Source organism: Quercus robur, chromosome 2 (genome assembly GCF_932294415.1).
Source record: "Quercus robur chromosome 2, dhQueRobu3.1, whole genome shotgun sequence".
NCBI classification, from domain to species: domain Eukaryota; kingdom Viridiplantae; phylum Streptophyta; class Magnoliopsida; order Fagales; family Fagaceae; genus Quercus; species Quercus robur.
Window position 1 is genome coordinate 96,011,615 of NC_065535.1, and position 15,177 is coordinate 96,026,791.

Below are 15,177 nucleotides of genomic sequence, written 5' to 3' on the forward strand. Positions count from 1 at the left end.
TAGTATAAAAATAAGTAATAAAACTGTCTTATAATCAAGATCCAGATACACACTAGTTATTCAAGAGAAAAATGTAGTAGCTGTAGTACACAACATAATTTCGCCAAATTAAATACAATCTCATCAAATCAAATAGTTGTTTAATTTTTATTTTTTAAAGTTAGAGAAATTGAAATTGTAAAAAATAAAATGAAAGTGTGTGTGTGTTTTTTATTTATTTATAAATTTTTATAAAAAATGAAAATGGTTTATTAGAGTATTATTTGTAGTAATGAAAAGTAGTTACTTTTAATATTATGATTATGTTTTTTTTTGTTTTTGTTTTTGATTTTTTAAAAGAAATAGCGGTAAACGCCGCCAGGAGAAGAGCCACGTAGGATCCGAGGCAAACGAACACCTTGAGGCTTCAGTTCCGAAGCAACAGGCTCGGGCAAGTTCACAGCTGGAGACAGCCTGTCACCAACAAAGTCCCACTCACCTCTCTCTCTCTTCTCTCTCTCTCTCTATTCCCCCTAACTACGTTCATCCCTCTCTCTCTCTCTCTGTCTGTGTGTCTCTCGCTCTGTCTGTCTCTCTCTCTCTCTCTCTCACAGAGCAAATTAGGGTTTCGCTGATCTCCTTCTGCGACTCTCCGATTCAGCGCTCCACTTCACCAGATCAAGATTCCACGCTTCCTCAGCTCTCCATTGATCCTACTTTTGCTCCTTTCGGTACTGTCTTTCGCTCCTTTCACTTCATATTCACATATCTCACTCGATGTAATTCCATTATATATATATATATATTTTGGTTTATATATCTCTGTCAAAACGCTGGTATTGTAGCATGTAATTGAAAGTTTTTTTTTTTGGTATTTTTGTTCAGTGCATGAAAGGCTTAGATTTGAAGGTTTTGGTTCTTTTTTGTTCTTTTTTGGTGGAGCAATTGAAAGTTATTTGAGTTTTTTATTTTTTAATTTTTAAATTTTTTTTTGGTAGTTGTGAAATCAGAAAAAAATGGGTTTTTTTTTTTTTTTTTTTTTAAATTTGTTTTTGTTAGGTTGTGTTGAAGAAAGTATTAACTTGATGATAATGATGAGTTTAAGAAGTAAAAAAAAAAAAAATAAATATTGTGGTTTAGGTTGATAGTGTTTGAACAAGAGTAGTAGTAATTGTGACTAAAATTAGTGTTGGGTTTCAAAGGAGTGGTAAGTTGTGTAATTAATGCATGGAAGTGAGGGTGATACTAAATCTTAGAAGTATGTGTAGTTTTGAGTTTCTTTGGTAGATGTAGTTTGTGGGTTGAAAGTTCTTTTAAAAAGCTTGCAATTTTTGTGGATTGTACTAAGCCCACTAAGTGCACATGTTTAGTGGTTTACATATTGATTCTTGTTGAAAAGGGTATTGTTATCTTAAATTTAAAAAAGAAAAGGGTATTGTTATCTTAATGTTTGAAAACTAGTTAAATGACACTAAAAATTTGTTTATACAGTCCTTACTTTTGATTGGATTATAAAAGTTTGTGTATTTTGGTGGGGATGGTTAATAAGAGTACTTTTGAGTATTGGATTTGAATTGGTTTTTTTTTTATAAAAAATGATTACTATAATTGTTGCTCACCCATAGTAGGAAAAAAGTTATTGCATGATTGTGATGATAAATTTGGGAGTGATAAGGTAACAAGTAATACAATCTAGAAAGGGATGAAAAATGTTGACTTTATTGAATCATGGGAGGAATAAGATTGGGAAAGCTGGGAACGCATATAAATTTTGTTGACAACAATTAAAGTTATTTATTTGAGCCACATTATTGGTAATGCTCACCAATTGATGTGTGGGATCTTTTATTTTTAAAAAAGAAAAAGAAAAATTGTGTTAGAAACCTTACGAACTTGCGCTTAGGTAGTTAGGCTGACTACATGATCCAAACCTATTGTTCTTTTGGCCTGCAAGAAACTTATTCAGACCAGTTGAATTGCAACCTCATGTTTGTAGTGTACCGAGTTGTATGAAGTTTTGTGGGGCTCTGGAAAAAAAGTTACTAACTTAGTGTTGGACAAAGTGCGTTACTCTCCTTTATTAGTATCACTAGGAGGGAGGGAGCACAATTTCTATTATCTTGTTTAGTAGACAAAGGTTAAAAGGAAAAATGTGGTTGATGATATGCGCCATTTAAAAAACAATAATGTAGAGTTGAAAGAGTAAAAACTAAAGGCAGTTGAATGATAGTTTTGAAGGTTTATTCAAGTGTTTCTGTATTTTACATTTGACTTTGTGATTTTCTGTATAATATTCATAAGATTGTGTGTGCTCAGACTATTTGGATGCTATCTGGTAAAGTAGTACTTTCTATTGATTTTCACATGAATCAAGTTAGTTTAAGGTGAGATGCTTGCTGAAGTGACATTGGTTCTTTTGAAATTTGAAGGAATCTGCATTTCTTTATTCTGGTGAAATCTATTTTCTTCCGTCTTTCACTTTGACTACATGAAAATTTTAAGCTACAGTTGTAGAGCAGACTGGTTTATTTTTATATTATTTTCTTCTTCTTTTTGTTTGCTTGCTATGAATTGCTTTAAGTTGTGGAATATTAATAAAACAAATTGACTGAATGGGTGGAGGAAAATTAGGTCTCTGATTGAAGATTTTCTTATGTTTTTTTACACGGCTTGAAATTACTTGTTTCCTTGTTCTTTGAATATAATAATTCTAGTAATTGGTTGATGTTTACTTGTCTTGATCAGAGTAAAACTTTTCTCTATGGTGACCCTGTAAATTTTTATCTCTCCTTTCTTGTTCCTTTATCACTCATGGTTTTCTGTTCCTACATTGTAGGCAATTTTGGTTGGATAATCAACTGTAGAGCCCAAACAAGACTGTTGAAGTATTGACATTTATGGTTTTGTTTCTTACAAATGAACACGGGCAAGATACTTCCTGAATGTGGTTGAGATGTTGCCAAACTATCATACTGAGTCATTTAGTATTTACAGTTAATCTGAGGTCAATGAGCATCTTCTGGTATTACTTTGGAAGCTGTTTCTATTATTCTCTTTAATTCTAGGAAGGAAACACATACGCTACAAGAGGATTTTTTGTATCCATGCTGGCTGAGAGCATGCGTGGAATCTGTGCTTCGGGTAATGCCCCTGACGAGATTTTCTGCCGATGCATTCGGTGTGGTGACAGTTTGTCTAGTGGCTCTGTTAATTTTACTTGGTTTACTGTGCATCATTTACTCATTTTACTTCCGGTCTCGTATTCGTAGTCAAGGTTTTAATCAACTCAGTTATTTTAGTGGTCCTTGGATCATCCGAATTACATTCATCTTGTTTGCAATCTGGTGGGGTTTTGGTGAGGTAATTCGGTTAAGTCTGTTGAGGCGTGCCATTAACTTGAAATGGCAGGAAACTGTTTGCAAATGCTATATTGTCTCAAATTTAGGGTTTGCAGAACCTTGCCTTTTCCTCACCCTTGTGTTTCTCCTTCGTGCGCCGTTGCAGAAGATGGAATTGGGAATTCTAAGCCGAAGTTGGAATGGGAAAACAGCCGGTTACATTATTCTTTACTGCCTCCCAATGTTCCTTCTTCAGCTCTTTGTTATTTTAATTGGACCTCAGTTAAACAGGGAGAAGAGTTCCCAAAGGAAACTGCCTTCTTATTTTACTGCTGCGACGGAAAGAGTTGATAATATTACCATTTGCACTTACCCCTTACTGAGTACTATATTTCTAGGGATTTTTGCCATGATCCTAACCGCCTACTTGTTTTGGCTTGGAAGTCGGATTTTGAAATTGGTCATCAATAAGGGTTTGCAGAAGAGAGTTTACATGTTGATATTCTCTGTTTCCAGTTTCCTACCATTAAGGGTTCTATTACTTGGTCTATCTGTTTTGGTTAAACCAGATCCAATTCTGTTTCAAGTTCTTGTTTTGTTGGCTTTTCTTGCCCTTTTTGGTTGTGCGGGGGTGTGTATATGCATGCTTGTGTACTACCCAGTTGCAGATTCTTTGGCCCTGGGAAATATACAGGACATAGAGGCTAGGAGAAGGGTTGACGATGATCACAATGATACCATTTCTCTTATCGCTAACCAAAGCCATCTTGAAGAAGAAAGTGGTCGGATTAGTCCCAGTAGAAATTCTGATGCCTCAACAAAGCGTGGATCGATTTCTTTTCGTACTTTTGAGAGGGATGGGACTTCAATGGGGACATTTGTGGAATTGAGTCTCTTCTCTCCTAGTCGAGATGCAACCCCACCAGGATCTCCTCCACTTCTTGGCTGGCCTATGCGCCCTCCTACACAAGTTCTTGGACCCTAAAAGCAAGTGAGAAACTGAGTACTTGGTGAATATCAATTTTGTGGTAAAGAAAAACTGATTGTAAAGGGTTTAGCTGCAATAAGGATTTTAATTCTTGGTTTGTTTTCTAATTTTAGATATGATGGTTTTGTTTGAAGAAATTTATGATCTGTGTTTCTCTTTTTGTACCATTTCTATAACCATTTTTTCCCTTAATTTTCCGTTATTGCGCTTATACTTTCAAAGAAGGCATATATTCATGTCAGATAGGAATTTGGTTGGTACAATTTGTGTCATCTGCACTTTCTTGAGTATTATTTTATGTTGATGTTTCTTGATAATGATGGATCATCTTTTTGCTGTTGGTAAAGATATGTTCATGGGACAAAAAGTTGGTATTTCCAGCCTTACTGAATCTTTTCTTGGTGTTCAATAAATAAATTTCTGGGGATCTAGTAAGCTGGCTGGGCACAGCTTCGGTCATAATAGATCTCTAGGATGGGGATTGGGGAATGGTGAATAGTGGGAATTGGTCTTTCTCTCACTGGAAGAATTCCTCCTTTCCACTGTACAAATTAATTAAAGCTTGTACAAAACGTTTTCTTGTCAGTGACTACTTTTAGGAAAACTGATTTATTTTCCGTACTTTTTCTTATAAATGACTAAGGTAATGTTTGGATAGCATTTGCGTTTTTGCTGCTGTGCGTTTTTTTTTTTTTTTTTTTTTCACGCGATTTTCCCACAAGCGGCTACTGTTCATGCAACAGTAGTCGCAACTTTTGACCGGTCTTATGTGAATAGTATATTTATGAACTGTTCATGAACTTATAAATTTTATTTTTTATTAATTTTTTCATTAAAAATGGGTCTCACGGTACTATTTACACATTTAAAAATTATTTTGCTACAGAAGTTCTATCCAAACAGACCCTAAATTTTTTGAAAATTTTTAGAGGGTGTAAAAATGATTCTCTTTTTGTTCAAAGATTTTTTTTTCTAGGTGACATCCATTCCATTACCTCTTTCTTGCATTTCAGGTTTATTTACACCAAACAAGTCCCATGCTTATACTGGTCTTTCTTCAAACGAACCTGCTCTCCTCATACTTGTGTCATATGTGACCACAATAATGGGCCTACCATGACCAGGGTCGGCAATCACCGTAAATTCAAATTCAATAAAGCAAACCACAATAACGTTGTTAGGATTGAATTTATGGATTTATTGTGTAGCTGGATTCGAGGTCAGCTAGGCCTCCAGAATTGATAGAAAGGAAAGGACAGAGAAAAGAAAAGGGAAAGCTTGCATTGAAAAATATACTTGCTTGATTACTCACTATACAACCCATTGGTCTCTTATACAACACCAAAACAACTGTCAATGATCCATCAGTCCCGAACTAACTCTGACTGACTTGCATAGTCCTAACCAACACTTATGTACCACTCTCATATGGTCACTTAGGTACGTGTACTATTAATACACTATCACAGCCCTTACACTATCCAGACTAATCATAGATTACTGCTACATCATAGTCTCTGCATCATAGCATTACATCATACCTTTGCATCACAGCAATGGGAAGAGGCACCACATGTTGATCCAACCTCTGCTTTAAACATGAAACATGGAAGGTGAAATGGAGTCTTGATTCAGGAGGTTGCATTGAAAAATACACATGCTTGATTAGCCACTATACAACTCATTGGTTTCTTATACAACACCAAAACAATAGTCAATGACCCATCAGTCTCTAACTAACTCTAACTGACTTGCACAGTCCTAACCAACTCTAATGTACCACTCTCATATGGACACTATCACAGCCTTTACACTATCCAGACTAGTCATAAACTACTACTGCATCATAGCCTCTGCATCATAGCCTCTGTATCACAAACTATTGCCATACAACCCATCATATTATACAACATACAAATTATGCCTACCCCCCCCCCCCTCCCCTCCCCTCCCCCCCAATTAAAACACCTTACCCACAAGGTGAGGAAATTGTTGCTGCAGTTGGTACAAATTCTTCCAATTAGCATTCTTAGTACCTTACCCTTGCCACTGAATTGAGACTTGAGTAACAATCCTATGCCCCAACTGATGGGAACTCTCTTGCAAAACAGCAATAGGTTCTGGTCTGATAATGCCCTCAGAATCCACGGGGGTAAGGAAGGAAGAGGCATCACATATTGACCCAACGTTTACTTTAAACCTGAAACATGGAAGGTGGAAAGGAGTCTAGCTTCAGGGGGTTGCATTGAAAAATACAGTTGCTTGATGACCCACTATACAACTCATTGGTCTCTTATACAACACCAAAACAACTGTCAATAATCCATCAGTCTCTAACTAACTCTAACTGACTTGCACAGTCCTAACCAACTCTAATGTACCACTCTCATATGGACACTTAGGCACGTATACTACTAACACACTATCACAACCATTACACTATCCAAACTAGTCATAGGCTACTGTTGCATCAAAGCCTTTGCATCATAGCCTTTGCATCATAGCACTGCATCACAGCCTCAGCATCACAGCACTGCATCACAGCATCTGCATCACAGACTATGGCCATACAACTCATCATATTATACAACATACAAACTATGCTTAACAATACCCCCCCCCCCCCAAAATTAAAACACCTGGCCCACAAGGTGAGGAAATTGTTGCTGCAGCTGGTACAAATTCTACCAAGAAGCATTCTCAGTACCTTCCCTTAGCCACTGAATTAAGAATTGAGTAATAGTCCTATGCCTGAACTGACGAGACCTCTCTTGCAAAATAGCAACAGGTTCTGGTCTAATAATGCCCTTAGAATCCATGGGGGTAAGGAAGGAAGGGGCACCACATGTTGACCCAACCTTTGCTTTAAACATGAAACGCGAAAGGTGGAATGAAGTCTTGATTCAGGGGGTTGCATTTAAAAATACACTTGCTTGATTACCCACTATACAACTCATTGGTCTCGTATACAACACCAAAACAACTGCTAATGACCCATCAGTCTCTAACTAACTCTAACTGACTTGCATAGTCCTAACCAACTCTAACGTACCACTCTTATATGGACACTTAGGAACGTATACTACTAACACATTATCACAACCTTTACACTATCCAAACTAGTCAAAGACTACTGCTGCATCATAGCCTTTGCATCACAGCACTGCATCATTGCCTCTGCATCACAGCATTGCATCACAACCTCTGCATCATAGCCTCTGCATCACAGTCTCGGCATCAAAGACTACTTCTATACAACCCATCATATTATACAACATATAAACTATGCCTAACAATACCCCCCCCCCCCCAAAAAAAATTAAAACCCCTTGCCCATAAGGTGAGGAAATTGTTGTAATAGCTGGGACAAATTCTCCCAAGTAGCATTCTCAGTACCTTCCCCTTGCCACTGAATTAAGACTTAAGTAACAGTCCTATGCCCCAACTGATTTGAACTCTCTTACAAAATAGCAACAGGTTTTGGACAGATAATGCCCACAAAATCTACAGGGGGTAAGGAAGGAAGAGGCACCACAGGTTGATCCAACATCTGGTTTAAACATGAAACATGGAAGGTGGAATGGAGTCTTAATTCAGGGGGTTGCATTGAAAAATACACTTGCTTGATTACCCACTATACAACTCCTTGGTCTCTTATACAACACCAAAACAACTGTCAATGACCCATCAGTCTCTAACTAACTCTAACTGACTTATACAGTCCTAACCAATTCTAATGTACCACTCTCATATGGACACTTAGACACGTATACTACTAACACAGTATTACAACCATTACACTATCCAGACAAGTCATAGGCTACTGCTGCTTTATAGCCTCTACATCACAGCACTGCATCATAGCCTCTGCATCACAGCCTCTGCATCACAGAATTGCATCACAACACTGCATAACAGCCTCTGCATAATAGCCTCGGCGTCACAGACTACTGCCATACAACCCATCATATTATACAACATACAAACTCTGCCTAACAATACCCCCCCTCCCCAATCAAAACAACTAGCCCATAAGGTGAGGAAATTATTGCTGCAGCTGGTTCAAATTCTCCAAAGTAGCATTCTCAGTACCTTCCCTTGCCACTGAATAGACTTGAGTAACAGTCCTATGCCTCAACTGATGAGACCTCTCTTGCAAAACAACGATAGGTTCTGGTCTAATAATGCCCTTAGAATCCACAGAGGGAAGGAAGGAAGAGGCACCATATGTTAACCTAACCTCTGCTTTAAACATGAAACATGGAAGGTGGAATGGAGTCTTAATTCAAGGGGTTGCATTGAAAAATACACTTGCTTGATTACCCACTATACAACCCATTGGTCTCTTATAGAAAACCAACACAATTATCAATGACCCATCAGTCTCTAACTAATTCTAACTGACTCACACAGTCCTAACCAACTCTAATGTACAACTCTCATATGGACACTTAGGCATGTATACTACTAACACACTATAACAACCTTTACACAATCTAGACTAGTCATAGACTACTGTTGTATCATAGCCTTTACATCATTACACTGCATCATAATCTCTGCATCACAGCAATGCATCACAGCCTCTGCATCACAGTATTGCATCATTGCACTACATCACAGTCTCTTCATCACAGCATCTCACAGACTATGACCATACAACCCATCATATTATACAACATACAAAATATGCCTAACAATGCCCCCCCTCGCAAATTAAAACACCTTGCCCACAAAGAGGGGAAATTGTTGCTGCAGCTGGTAAAAATTCACCCAAGTAGCATTCTCAGTACCTTTCCCTTGCCATAGAATTAAGACTTGAGTAACAGTCCTATGCCTCAACTTGTGAGACCTCTCTTGCAAAACAGCAACTGGTTCTGGTCCGATAATGCCCTCAGATTCCACAGGGGGCAAGGAAGGAAGAGGCACCACATGTTGATCTAACCATTGCTTCAAACATGAAACATGGAAGGTGGAATGGGGTATTGCTTCAGGGGGTTGCATTGAGAAATACACTTGCTTGATTACCCATTATACAACTCATTGGTCTCTAATACAACACCAAAACAACTGTTAATGACCCATCAATCTCTAACTAACTCTAACTGACTTGCACAGTCCTAACCAACTCTAATGTACCACTCTCATATGAACATTTAGGCACGTATACTACTAACACACTATCATAGCCATTACACTATCCAGACTAATCATAGGCTACTGCTGCATCATAGCTTCTGCACTGCATCATAGCCTCTGCATCACCGCATTGCATCACAACCTCTGCATCACATCACTGCATCACAGCCTTTGCATCACAGCGCTACATCATAGCCTCTGCATCACAATACTGCATCACTGCATTGCATCACAGCCTCTACATCACAGCATCTGCATCACAGACTACGACAATAAACCACATCATATTATACAACATACAAACTACGCCTAACAATACTCTCCCTCCCCCAAATTAAAACACCTTGCCCACAAGGTGGGGAAATTGTTTTTGCAACTGGTACAAATTCACCCAAGTAACATTCTCTGTACATTCCCCTTGCCACAGAATTAAGACTGGAGTAACAGTCCTATGCCTCAACTAATGAGACCTCTCTTGTAAAACATCAACAGATTTTGGTCTGATAATGCCCTCAGAATCCACAAGGGGCAAGGAAGGAAGAGGCACCACATGTTGATCCAACCTCTACTTTAATCATGAAACAAGGAAGGTGGAATGGAGTCTTGATTCAAGGGGTTGCATTGAAAAATAAACTTGCTTGATTACCCACTATACAACTCATTGGTCTCTTATACAACACCAAAACAACTGTCAATGACCCATCAGTCTATAACTAACTTTAACTGACTTGCACAGTCATAACCAACTCTAATGTACCACTCTCATGTGGAAACTTAGGCACGTATACTACTAATACACTATCATAGCCATTACACTATCTAGACTAGTCATAGGCTATTGTTGCATCATAGCTTCTGCATCACAACACTGCATCACAGCCTCTACATCACAGCACTGCATCACTGCATTGCATCATAGCCTCTGCATCACAACATCTGCATCACAGACTACGGCCATACAACACATCACATTATACAACATACAAACTATGCCTAGCAAAACCCCCCTCTAAATTAAAACACCTTGCCCCCAAGGAGAGGAAATTGATGCTGCAGCTGGTACAAATTCTCCCAAGTAGCATTCTCAGTACCTTCCCCATGCCACTGAATTAAGACTTAAGTAACAGTCCTATGCCTCAACTGACGAGACCTCTCTCGAAAAACAGCAACAGGTTCTGGTCTGATAATGCCCTCAGAATCCACGGGGGTAAGGAAGGAAGAGGAACCACAAGTTGACCCAACCTTTACTTTAAACATGGAACATGGAAGGTGGAATGAAGTCTTAATTCAGGGCGTTGCATTGAAAAATACACTTGCTTGATTACCCACTATACAACTCATTGGTCTCTTATACAACACCAAAACAACTGTCAATGACGCATCAGTCTCTAACTAACTCTAATTGACTTGCACAGTCCTAACCGACTCTAATGTACAACTCTCATATGGACACATAGGCACGTATACTACTAACACACTATAACAGCCTTTACACTATCCAGACAAGTCATAGACTATTGTTGCATCATAGCCTTTGCATCATTGCACTGCATCATAGTCTCTACATCACAGCACTGCATCATAGCCTTTGCATTACAGCCTCTTCATCATAGCACTACATCATAGCCTCGGCATCATAGCACTACATCACTACACTACATCACAACCTCTGCATCACAGACTACGGCCATACAACCCACCATATTATACAACATACAAACTATGCCTAACAATACCCCCTCCGGCAACTTAAAACACCTTGCCCACAAGAAGGGAAAATTGTTGCTGTAGCTGGTACAAATTCACCTAAGTAGCATTCTCTATACCTTCCCCTTGTCACAGAATTAAGACTTGAGTAACGGTCTTATGCCTCAACTTATGAGACCTCTCTTGCAAAACAGTAGTAGGTTCTGGTCTAACAATGCCCTCAGAATCCACAAGGGGGCAAGGAAGGAAGAGGCACCACATGTTGATCCAACCTCTGCTTTAAACACGAAACATGGAAGGATGAATGGAGTCTTGATTCAGGGGGTTGCATTGAAAAATACACATGCTTGATTACCCAATATACAACTCATTGGTCTCTTATACAACACCAGAACAACTGTCAATGACCTATCAGTCTCTAATTAACTCTAATTGACTTGCACATTCCTAACCAACTCTAATGTACCACTCTCATGTGGACACTTAGGCACGTATACTACTAACCCACTATTATAGTCTTTACACTATCTAGACTAGTCAAAGACTACTGCTGCATCATAGCCTCTGCATCACAGCACTGCATCATAGCTTCTGCATCACAGCACTGCATCACAGCATTGCATCATAGCCTTTGTGTCACAGAACTGCATCATAGCCTCTGTATCAAAGCATTGCATCATAGCCTCTGCATCACAACCTCTACATCACAGACTACAACCATACAACCCATCATATTATACAACATACAAACTATGCCTAACAATACTCCTCCCCCCCAAATTAAAACACGTTGCCTACATTGTGAGGAAATTTTTCCTACAGTTGGTACAAATTCTCCCCAGTAGCATTCTCAGTACCTTCCCTTTACCACTGAATTAAGACTTGAGTAACAGTCCTATGCCCTAACTAATGAGACCTCTCTTGCAAAACAGTAACAGATTCTGGTCTGATAATGCCCTCAGAATCCACGGGGGTAAAGAAGGAAGAGGTACCACATGTTGACCCAACCTCTGCTTTAAACATGGAAAATGGAAGGTGGAATGGAGTCTTGATTCAGGGGGTTGCATTGAAAAATACACTTGCTTGATTACCCACTATACAACTTATTGGTTTCTTATACAACACCAAAACAATTATCAAGGACCCATTAGTCTCTAACTAACTCTAACTGACTCGCACAGTCCTAACCAACTCTAATGTACAACTCTCATTTGGACACTTAGGCACATATACTACTAACACACTATCACAGCCTTTACACTATCGAGACTAGTCATAGATTACTGTTGCATCATAGCCTCTGCATCACTGCACTACATCATAGCCTATGCATCACAGCTTCTGCATCTCAGCATTGCATCATAGCCTCTGCATCACAGCACTGCATCATAGCCTCTTCATCACAGACTACGGTCATACAACCCATCATATTATACAACATACAAACTATGCCTAACAATAACCCCCCCCCCCCCCCCCCCCCCCGGCAACTTAAAACACCTTGCCCACAAGAAAGGGAAATTGTTGCTGTAGCTGGTGCAAATTCACCCAAGTAGCATTCTCTATACCTTTCCCTTGTCACAGAATTAAGACTTGAGTAACGGTTTTATGCCTCAACTTATAAGACCTCTCTTGCAAAACAGTAGTAGGTTCTGGTCTGACAATGCCCTCAGAATCCACAAGGGGGCAAGGAAGGAAGAGGCACCACATGTTGATCCAACCTCTGCTTTAAACACGAAACATGGAAGGATGAATGGAGTCTTGATTCAGGGGGTTGCATTGAAAAATACACATGCTTGGTTACCCAATATATAACTCATTGGTCTCTTATACAACACCAGAACAACTGTCAATGACCTATCAGTCTCTAACTAACTCTAATTGACTTGCACATTCCTAACCAACTCTAATGTACCACTCTCATGTGGACACTTAGGCACGTATACTACTAACCCACTATTATAGCTTTTACACTATCTAGACTAGTCATAGACTACTGCTGCATCATAGCCTCTGCATCACAGCACTGCATCATACCTTCTACATCATAGCTTCTGCATCACAGCACTGCATCACAGCATTGCATCATAGCCTTTGTGTCACAGAACTGCATCATAGCCTCTGTATCAAAGCACTGCATCATAGCCTTTGCATCACAGCCTCTACATCATAGACTACGGCCATACAACCCATCATATTATACAACATACAAACTATGCCTAACAATACTCCTCCCCCCCAAATTAAAACACGTTGCCCACATTGTGAGGAAATTTTTCCTGCAGTTGGTACAAATTCTCCCCAGTAGCATTCTCAGTACCTTCCCTTTACCACTGAATTAAGACTTGAGTAACAGTCCTATGCCTTAACTAATGAGACCTCTCTTGCAAAACAGCAACAGATTCTGGTCTGATAATGCCCTTGGAATCCACGGGGGTAAGGAAGGAAGAGGTACCACATGTTGACCCAACCTCTGCTTTAAACATGGAAAATGGAAGGTGGAATGGAGTCTTGATTCAGGGGGTTGCATTGAAAAATACACTTACTTGATTACCCACTATACAACTTATTGGTTTCTTATACAACACCAAAACAATTATCAAGGACCCATTAGTCTCTAACTAACTCTAACTGACTCGCACAGCCCTAACCAACTCTAATGTACAACTCTCATTTGGACACTTAGGCACATATACTACTAACACACTATCACAGCCTTTACACTATCGAGACTAGTCATAGATTACTGTTGCATCATAGCTTCTGCATCACTGCACTACATCATAGCTATGCATCACAGCTTCTGCATCTCAGCATTGCACCATAGCCTCTGCATCATAGCACTGCATCATAGCCTCTGCATCACAGATTACGGCCATACAACCCATCATATTATACAACACACAAACTCTACCTAACAATACTCCCCCCTAAATAAAAACCCCTTGCCCATAAGGTGAGGAAATTGTTCCTGCAGCTGGTACAAATTCTTTTAAGTAGCATTCTCCGTACCTTCCCCTTGCCACAGAATTGAGACTAGAGTAACAGTCCTATGCCTCATCTTATGAGACCTCACTTGCAAAACGGCAACAGGTTCTGGTCTGATAATGCTCTCAGAATCCATAGAGGGCAAGGAAGGAAGGAAGAGGCACCACATGTTGATCCAACCTCTACTTTAAACATGAATCATAGAAGGTGGAATGGAGTCTTGTTTCAGGGGGTATCATTGAAAAATACATATGCTTGAGTACCTATTATATAACTCATTGGTCTCTTATACAACACCAAAACAACAGTCAATGACCCATCAATCTCTAACTGACTTGCATAGTCCTAACCAATTCTGATGTACCACTTTCATATGGACACTTAGGCACGTATACTACTAACACACTATCACATCCTCTGCACTGTGCAGACTAGTCATAGACTACTACTGCATCATCGCCTCTACATCACAGCACTGCATCATAACCTCTACATCACAACACTGCATCACAACCTCTGCATCATAGCACTGCAACACAGCCTCTGCATCACAGAACTACATCACAACATTGCATCACAGCCTCTGCATTACAGCCTCTGCAACACAGATTACTGCCATACAATCCATCATATTATACAACGTATAAACTCTGCATAACAATACCCCCCCCCCCCCAATTAAAACATCTAGACCACAAGGTGAGGAAATTATTGCTGCAACTGGTACAAATTCTCCAGAGTAGCATTCTCAGTACCATCCCTTGCCACTGAATTAAGACTTGAGTAACAGTCCTATGGCTCAAATGATGAGACCTCTCTAGCTAAACAATAACAGGTTCTGGTCTGATAATGCCCTCAGAATCCACAGGGGGAAGGAAGAAAGAGGCATTGCATGTTGACCTAATCCTTGTTTTAAACATGAAACATGGAAGGTGGAATGAAGTCTTGATTTAATGGGTTGCATTGAAAAATACACTTGCTTGATTACCCACTATACAACTAATTGGTCTCTTATACAACACCAAAACAATTATCAAT

General features: G+C 39.3%; 1 protein-coding gene across 1 annotated transcript; it reads left to right on the forward strand.

Annotated features, from left to right (window-relative positions):
- Positions 1-497: 497 nt before the first annotated feature.
- On the forward strand, positions 498-4,472 carry LOC126716044 (uncharacterized). Its single transcript, XM_050416950.1, has 2 exons — positions 498-710; positions 2,816-4,472. Exon 2 carries the CDS (start codon positions 3,124-3,126, stop codon positions 4,300-4,302), a length of 1,179 nt encoding a protein of 392 aa, XP_050272907.1. The 5' UTR covers positions 498-710; positions 2,816-3,123; the 3' UTR covers positions 4,303-4,472.
- Positions 4,473-15,177: the final 10,705 nt, after the last annotated feature.

Excerpts from the sequence above, each read along its gene's own strand:
- LOC126716044 (XM_050416950.1), top strand. The coding sequence starts at position 3,124 with ATGCCCCTGACGAGATTTTCTGCCGATGCATTCGGTGTGGTGACAGTT.